The sequence below is a fragment of the Leptonychotes weddellii genome, chromosome 16 (assembly GCF_054177405.1).
Source record: "Leptonychotes weddellii isolate Sample4059 chromosome 16, ASM5417740v2, whole genome shotgun sequence".
Taxonomy (NCBI): Eukaryota; Metazoa; Chordata; class Mammalia; order Carnivora; family Phocidae; genus Leptonychotes; species Leptonychotes weddellii.
In genome coordinates, this window is record NC_138384.1 from 29,898,993 (window position 1) to 29,908,103 (window position 9,111).

The following is a 9,111-nucleotide window of genomic DNA, read 5'->3' on the forward strand; positions in this document are numbered from 1 at the left end:
TTGCTAGAACTTTTTCAAAACAAAACACATTGTTTGGAGAATTATTGCATAAGGTGTTAAAACTATGAAGAAAAGCAAAGAAATGACTTCACACAAAAGTCAGGCTAGGGGTAGCAACGGAGGAAAGTACTAGTAACATTCTGTCTTCATGTGGGTGATGGGAATGTGTTTATACCACAACATATGAAATTATACACTTTTCTGCAGGCATGCTACATTGCCCAAGTTAAAGGTGTTGGGGTTAATGTCATAAAAGAGTCAAGCATTTCAGTCTGACACTCTGGCCCTAGCAACTTTAGCAGGTGCATGAGTCAGATGGAGAGCTGGCTTTATAGCCTCAGGTCTGCTAGCAATGTTATACCCGACTGTGCGAGGTCACCGCATGAAGCCCCACATTTCAGGTCAGAAAGAGAAGATCATTCGCTCTGGGGACAATCAGACCTGGATTCGAACTGTAGCTGGGCCACTTCCCAGATGGGTGGTTTGGGCAGTTTCTCCACTGTTAAGAAACAGCAGAGCCAACACGACACCCTGAGAAGGTCACAGTGTGGCTTAGAGATCACAACCGTCGAGGGCTATGGACCGTGCCTGGCACTCACTCAGTAAATAGTAGCAGTGGGTCTTTTAGGGATCTAGTTCTTCAACTTGCATTTTGTTTCATTCCACAGCATTTTTGGGTGCCCAACCTGCAATCCATGACACCTGCCTCTTTATAGGAAATTACAAGGTCAGCTACAAGAGTAAACAAGGCAGTCCTGGATTGGGAGGATATGTTGGTTGGACATACCACAGTGCCACCCACCCTGAATCAGAAATTCAACCACTGAAGGCAAGCCACCAAGTTAGAGAACCATAGGATGCCAGACCTCAAAGAAGGCTCAGAGAGAGCTGGACTCCAAAAACGTAAACCTCAGGCCGCCCAGTCCCTCGGGAAACTCCTACGACCCTCAGAGGTCTTGTCGGCCACATTCTCTGCACAGTGCCAGTGATGGGTGCTTCTGCTGTCCACCTGGCCTTTTCTTAAGATGTAGTCTTAGCTCATTAAAAGGCAGCCTTTCTTCTTTCCTAATACTAGCATTTAAGGTTATACATTTCCCTCTATGTTCCACTCTAGCTGTACCCCATAAATTTTTATAAGTCAGATTCTCATTACTGTTTGGTTCTGAATTATTTTCTGATTTCCATTACGATTTCTGCTTTGGCCCATGAGTTACCCTACTTTCTTTTTTCGTCAATCCAAATACCTCCTCTATGCATGCCCTGTCTCCTCTAGGCCCAAGGCTGCCTTCTCTAAACTGCTCAGAGCATCCAGGCTGGACCACACTACCACACTGTTGAACACTTGATCAAAGATGACAAGACACAATCCTTTCACTTCCCGTATGGGCTGATTTGATCTCCACAACAGATCACAAAGACACCAGGGTAGGTGCAACAACGAACATGTTTTCTGTAATCTCCACAGGGCCAGGCTCAAGGAGCTGGTGCTCAGGGTAGAATTGTAGGTTTCATGTGCACTAGTGAGTAACAGGAGGGGCCCACACCACGCGTGCTCTGTAAATATGCAGCCACCTTAAGCCAGCCTTCAGGATGCACTGGCTTATCCCATCAGTCTCAACCTAGACTCACCTAATCACCAGACCTTTTTTTTAATAGATAAATAAAGACTAGAAAACCCCCCAATTTGGCCCATCCTAACACTGCCATTTAATTCCAATTCATTTATTCATTCATTCAATAACTGAGGTGTTTCATCAACAAGTATTTATTGAGTGCCTATTTACTGAGCACAAGAAGCTTTAAGAGCCCAGCACATATTAAGCATCTAAATAAATTCTGGCCAATGGGGCGCCTGGGTGGCTCTGTCAGCTAAGCGTCTACCTTGGGCTCAGGTCATGATCTCAGGGTCCTGGGATCAAACCCCGCATCGGGCTCCCTGCTCAGCAGGGAGCCTGCTTCTCCCTCTCCCTCTCCCCTCTCCCCACTTGTGCTCTCTCTCTCTCTCTCAAATAAATAAATAAATAAATATTTAAAAAAAAAAAAAGTAAATAGATTCTGGCTGAATAAATGAATGAATGAACAATGAACAAGCGAGTCAAGGTACCAGGTCCAGCACGGCACTTCCATGCCATCAGACTACTGTTCTGGGCATCAGTTCTCCAGTATATAAAGGGGGATGTCAGTGATGGTTCCATCTGTATCACAAGAGCCCAGAGGGTCGCTATTTGGGGTAAAATGAAGAAGGAGTTTCAAAACTACCCAACAGACACTTTTCTGGGCTAATGGAATGCGTTTTCAGAGGGAGTTACACCCCAACTCTGAATGTCTATGAGCCATTGCAAGTTCGTATCAGAAATCCAACGTAGACATGTGAACAACGGTGGTCCATAGTGTGCTAATTATTAACGATTAGTAATTAAATGTTAAAGTATCTATTAAATACAATGTAATAATTAACTATGAAATACAAAGACAACTTAATGAATTTTGATGATGTTAAGCTGTTAATTTAAGACAGCCAAAAAGCATGCAAGTACAGAATATCACCAATAACACAACAAATGGTGGCCAATGGGAATGTTAACGAGTGGTTACAATGCGCGAGACACTGTTCGAAGGGTTACATGAATCAACTCACTGACTTTTCCTGAGAACCTTACTGACATTTCACAGACGAGGAGAAGAGACAGGGGAGATTAAAGAGGGAGAGTTTCCACAGAGAAGCCCCGGCATCACAGAGAACAGGCCCTGAACAACTTCTACCTGCCTGGTGACCTTGTAAGGGGGAAGGCCAGCACCTTTGTCTCCCCACGGGCTGACTCCCTAAAGACAAACCCGTCCTGGTGACTAAGCACCCTTTTCCTGTGAATTCTGATTACCCAAGACAGAAGTGCCTTACCCGCTGGGAGGATGTGAAGATGGGCAACCTGATTTCATCACATTCGTACTGGCTAATGAAACCGTGCTCCCACGCCAGATCCAGCACGCCCTCCACATGGCTGTAGAGTCTCCTGACGATGGCTGGCCGGTGACTTTGCAGGTCACGGGCTGGGTGGGGCGAGTGGGGATCCCAGCAGCCGGAAAGCTCTGGGGCCTGGCAGTCGGTCTGGGCCTCCCGGATGGCTGCGACAAGCTGTTCACAGCCCCAAGCGCCCTTATTCCGGACAGTGTCCAGGAGGCGCCTGGCCAAGTGCGAGAGGGGCTGGCCCAGGAGGCTGAGTCCCTCGTAGTCTTCCCAGGAAAGGACTTCCCAGGAAAGGAGCCAGTCCAGGATGCTCTCGAAGCCCTCCAGGGACCCTGAGACCAACAGCCCCACCAGCTGACTCCTCTGAGCCTGGAAGGCCTCCTGCGTGCACATTTCATAACCTGGGGAGGACAGTGAGGTCAGGACTCCTCTGAAAGCAGGCAGGGGCAGTGGGGTGAGGGGAGGAGGACAAGTCAGCCCCACCCCAATCCGAGGAGGCCATGGATCTACTAGGACATTACCCAATCCAAGCTCCCCCTTGTGCGGATGTACAGACTGAGGCCCAGAAAAGGCAAGAAATTGGCTCGAGGTCCCACAGAGAGTTCAATCACGGCTCCTGGTTTCCACATCTGCACTTCATCCCTGGCTTAAGAAGCCTTAGTAAGTCTTGAGCTGATAGTCGAGCAATGACTCCCAAGGGATTTGGAAATTACCTCTCTTTGGGACCTTATGAGAGGGCTCCCCCCTGCTGGTTGGATTCAGGCTGACGGCTCTGCTCTCTCCAGTAACAGCTGATATTTACTAAGCACATGCAGAGTGCTGTCAGTCAGTCTAAGGGCTTCTGCATGGGAATTCATTCAACCCTCCCAAGCACTCTGAAGGAGCTGCTATGATCAGCCCCATTTTACAGATGAAGAAACCAAGGTACAGAGAGGCCAAGTGACTTGTACAAGGGTTCCCCGTCAGGTGAGGTGGAGCTGGGGTTTGAACCCAAGCAGTGTGATTCCAGAATGCATGCCCTTAACTCCCCCATATTTGGGTTCCACCACAGGGGTGCCCCTGAACCCATGCCTGCTAGGGTAACCTGCTGCGACCCCAGAGGGCAGACCAGAACACTGCTATAAAGAACTCAGCCCAGGTGAAGCAAAAATCAGAGCGCACACTAAGTCATTTCAAAGCTCAGGGGAGCACGGACCCCAATTGTCACCGCCTCCTTCCCAACTGCCCCCAGGCCCTCCCTTCCCTCCCACTCCCTCGCCACCACACATTAAATGCTGTCATCTCTGTCGGGGGGCTTACTCTGGGCTCAGCCTTCAGACTCTGGGCTCTGGGAATTTGAGAGGAAGTGATTTCTTTGAGTTTCAGGCCCCGGGAGCATCCCCAAGCAGCAGAGAAGATCTCTCAGTGGGAGCCATTCTGCGATTGTCACAGGGACCAGGGACGTGGACGGGTACAGTGCCCAGAGAAAGTGAAAGCAAAAGGGAAAAAGAAGAGGAACACTTCCTTCTTTTTACAAAACAGGGACATTCTGAGATACTCAAGGGAGCAGACGCCAAGGTGCTTGGAGATTTTGTATCTCTCCTATTTGCTGTTTATGTGTCTTTCCCCCTTCTTGGCCCGAGTGGAAGCCTGGGTCTTACTCATCCTGGCCTCCCTAAGCTTGGCACAGGGCTGGGCCTCGGGGAGGCACGGTGGGAATGCTCATGAATCAAAAATCCACCGAGGAAGAGGAGGGCCTGGAACATTCTGTGCCTGCCCTCATGCCAGCCAAGGGAAGTGAAAGGAGACGTCTCCAACTCAGACTGTTGCTAGCAGTCGGGATGGAAGCCTTGGGCTGGCCAGGTGAGGAGACAAAGGCACGGCAGAGGTTGCCTGCGTGTCTGGCAGCTCGGGAGGGCATTCCCCACGCAGAGATTGCTCTAGGGCAGTTCTCTCTGGCCAAGCAGGCCTCCACCCTGTGCCCACTGCCAGGCAGAGGAGTCAGGAGGGTAGACATGGGAGGGGGGAGAGGAGAGAACAGGACAGGTAGGAAAAGCTCTGGGCTTGGCCCTGGCGTGGCTCTCGGCTGTGGAAAGCCCAGCCCCACTGCAACCCCTGTCCAGGACCTGGGGAAAAGAACCACCCGCCCCTCCCTCTGGGAAGAGCCCAAACATGGGGTGGGCCCTCTCTCTCTGCCCCCATGCCTGGAGGGCATGTGTGCAGCCAGGAATTAAAGATGTTGCAAGGTTAACATGAGACCAGGCAACACCTGCTCCTTTTATCCAGAGGATGCCTGAGGACGGAGAGCTGCCCCCTCGTCGGCATCAGGAGAACCTAGACCACACTCTCCCCCTGCAAAGATTACTAGGCTTGGTGGAGCGGGCACGGCCTTGAGCAGGAAGGCAAAGGCTGAGTGGCACAGGACTGCCAGGTCTAGATTCACCCACAGACCCCACCTCCCCGGAAAATCCCGAAAGGATGGTCTGGAAGCCAGAGGTGGCCAAGCCACTGTGCAGAACTAGGTAATTCTCATCAGTTCTGGTGTAAAGCCCTGGAACATTCTGTGCATCCACCATGACCTGCACTGAGAGACCCACAGTTGTGCTCACCCCCAAGGGGACAAGCTGGGAGTAAGCAGGGGCCCTTCCCAAATACACCAAGTCCGCAGCAGCTGACAAATGCTTGAGCCACACACACCCAACTGGTAACATCAAGGATCTGTGGATACCAGGAAGGAGAAGCAGGCCTGAGCCCTAAAGGCTAATGCTCACCAGCACCTGGAAAGTCCCAACTTTTCCCTGGCTTCCTTCCAGAAACCTCAGAGCAGGAAGAATCCCCAAGGACCCATTTGGTTGGACCCCTGTCTCTGAGCAGACATTGTCCTTTCTTACTGTAAACAGGCAGGGGGAGGACCTGGCCTTGCTGCAGTCCTCAAATAACCAGCTCAGGAAGTTCTTCATCATGTCTAACTTAAGTTTCTCCTGCTTTAGCTTCATTTGGGAGTGAGAGAAAACAGATGACCAATCATCCCCTATTTCATGAAAATTGTCCCTAAAAATCCAGCTTCTGGCCCCCGAATCACCCGTTCAGACTTCCTCTCTTCAGTCTAACTAAATCAGTCTATCTCCACTGCCTTTTCTTTACTTGAGTTACTACAACTTTGGAGTCCTTAACAGTCTTTCCTTGAGGAAGGTGAGGCCCAGGCCAAGAAAGAGGCATGAAACAAGAGTCAAGTGGAAGGGACAACCCACGTGGGCCCTCCCTTACCCCTAAGCCCAGGCCCAGGCCGAAGCCCTGACACACCTCCTTCCTTCCTGAGACCACAGCCAGCCGACTTTCTCTGGAGCTCTGAGCCAGCTGATTGGCTTAAGGGCTGAAATCTCAGCCCACTGGACCCCTGAAGACAAGAGAAGGAGGGAGGCCCAGGGAAGCTTGGTTTCTCAACTGTCCTGACTCTCAGCTGGGGCCAAGCCTTCCCCGGGGCACTGGACCCATCCCTGCCCCTCCTGTGGCCCCTCTTCTGTTCCACCCCCTTCCCTGAGCTTCTCTCTGGGGGACCATTTCCCACCAGCACCCAGACTGTAGTGTCTCCATCAGGAGAGTAGAGCCCTCTCTTCCTCAGACAGCTCGAACCCCAATTCTCTGACCCCCTTCACAGCAGGACTCCTGTCTGTGGTCTGTACTGCTGTCTTCCAGGCACATCCCCCTGGGCCCCCCCAGACTGTTCTTGTCTCAGCTGGGTTCTCAGCCCTGGACCAGCTGGCTTGGCCAAAGGCGTCTATCAGAATGGCTCTCCCTCTCCTTGCAGCACCCCCCTCACCCCAACTCTGACTTCTCCTCCCAGCCTGCTGGCCGTTCCTTCTGTCTCCTTGGCTGGCTCCTGATGCTGGGAGCCCCAGAGCTCCCGGGTTGGGTCTCTCTCTTCCATACCACTCTCTCCCTAATTGAGCTCACCTGCTCTTACAGCTCTAAATGCCAGCCCCAAATTTTATTTCCAGCTCCAAAGCCCCCGCAAGCCCCCCACTGGGCATCTTCCCAGTGGACGCCTAATGAGCATCTCGAGCATAACAAGCACAAACCAGCACTCTGGCTCTTCCCCCTAAACAGCTCCCACTTCAGGAGATGGCAGCTCCAAGCTTCCGGACTCTCAGGCCAAAAACCTTCGAGTCATCCCTGACTCCACCTTTCTCTCACATCCAAACCCTCCTGACCCCAAATCGGAAAATCGGATATTTTCCCACAGCCTCTCTGCCCCCAGGGTCTCTCCCCAGAATGACGACAGTGGTCCCCTCACTGCTTCCCCCCCTTCCCACCTTCTGCCCTCACCTCCCTACAGTCTTAGTCTGCTAACTCCTGAGTCAGAGCAGGTGACTCTTCTCTTCAAAGTCCTCCAATGGCTCTCACTGTACTCCCAGTAAAAACCAAAGTGGCCTTCAAGGCCCCAGGCAATGGACCCCCACTTCCCCACCCCTTCCCTCTCCGCTTGTTCCTGGAACAAGCTGGACCTGCTCCCACCAGGCACGCCTCTGCCTGAGGGCCTTTGCACATGCTCTGTGCTCTTCCCTCCACGGGTGCACTGTCCTTCCCCTCAGATATTCACATAGCTCACCCTTCACCTCCTTCAAGGCTTTGTTCAGGTTGTCACCACCTCGGAGAGGCCCTCCCTGCCTATGCTTTATAAAACTGCAATACCCAAGCCCAGCCCTCACCCCCTCTTGCCTGCTTTGTTTTTCTCCATAGCACTTCTCACTGCCTGACAGATCATGTATGTACTTGATTGCTGTCCTACTCCCTTCTAGAATACGAACTCCATTAAAGCAGGGAGTTTTGCCCGATTTTTTTTTTCTTATTGCTATAGCCCAGGGTCTCACCCAGTGTATCAATAAAGATGATTTGAATGAGTAAAAGAATGAATTGACTCTGCATGGCTCCAGGAGGCAGAAGTGGAACGGAGCGGTGGAAACCTGCAAGCCATCGATTTTAGCTCAGTGTAACGAGAGCTGCAGGACAATGAACAGGCACCCCATAAGTCATCATCACTAGGGATGATGCACCAGGTGGGAGGTGGGTGGGCTAAATAGGGGTCCCCTCCAGCCTCAGGTCCCAGACTGGCAAAGGGGATCTGAGTAACCAACAAACCTAGGGCCAGAGCGATTGGGACAGGAGAGCAGAGGCAATGGGAGTGTCACTCTGGTCTTTGCCAAGGGGACAGGTGACATGGCAGACAAGAACAGCCCATGGGGAGATCAAGGCCACACGAGGGAGAATCCTATGGGCTCAGAAAGAGGGAGAGAAGCAAGAGCAGACAAACAGTCATCCAACTGTGGGAGGAGATTTGGGGATGCTTTTTAGTCTGCTGGAAAGCAAGTAAGACCAGATGGCTGCTCCCCAACATGGGGAGCCCAAAGGACAGGGCAGAAGGCACAGAGAATGCAAGGCTTTGCAGGCCCTGGTGTGGGTCCATGCAGGAAGGGATGGGAATGAGGAGGGGTCTCCACACCCACCAAGGGAGGGAAGGAGGCAGGAGGCTCCCCTAAGAGTTACAAGGCCACAGGCAGGGTTAGATATCATCCAGGCACTCTCTCACCTATACCCACCCATTCACAGGCATGATGAAGATGGGGAAACTGAGGCCCAGAGAGAGGAGGAGTCTCGACTGAGAGTTGAGGAGGCTTCCTCTAAGAACTGAAATCTCATTCCCAGGCCAGCCCCGTGCCTCGGGACTTCTCATTCTGCGGGTTCTCCCTTCAAACCCGTCAGGATCGCCATACACAGCCTCTCTCCGGACCTCAAAGGCTCAAGGGGCCTGGAAGTTCTGCTCACGCCCCCAAGTCTACTCATTCTCTGTAGCCGCTGCCCGCCAGGGGGCTCCGCTACCTCGAGACTCCCCCTTTCCTTCTAACCTCCATTTAGACCCCGGGACTGCCGAAGGGAAAACCAGGGCATGCCCTTCCCCCAAGCCCGACGGCCGGGACGGCTCAAAAGCCAAGTGTCCGAGACCCGGGGACAGCTCCCCTCGGCGCCCAGCCCCTCCCCGCGCTCCCGTGCTGGGTAGAGGAGCACTCACCGCACAGTCACCTGTGCCCCAATTCCTCCCTGCGGTCTGGGCGCAAAACTCAAGGCTCGGACTCCCATTCCTGCTCCGCTCAGGCCCCGCCCCTTCTGTC

The 9,111-nt window shown here is 52.5% G+C and overlaps 1 protein-coding gene across 5 annotated transcripts in view; it reads right to left on the bottom strand.

Moving 5' to 3' along the window:
- The window catches only part of NOD2 (nucleotide binding oligomerization domain containing 2), a 34,937-nt gene extending 25,826 nt beyond the window's left edge, over positions 1 to 9,111 (bottom strand). For 2 of the 5 annotated variants that reach the window (XM_081806598.1, XM_006742274.3), the window contains exons 1-2: positions 9,012 to 9,111; positions 2,900 to 3,366 (exon numbers count right to left, since the gene is read on the bottom strand). In XM_081806598.1, the coding sequence (XP_081662724.1) occupies positions 2,900 to 3,358 (459 nt within the window). In that variant the 5' untranslated portion in view covers positions 3,359 to 3,366; positions 9,012 to 9,111. Of the gene's footprint in view, positions 1 to 2,899; positions 3,367 to 4,264; positions 4,414 to 9,011 lie in introns of those variants that run through there. The other 3 variants (XM_081806597.1, XM_081806600.1, XM_081806599.1) reach the window with 3 other exon arrangements.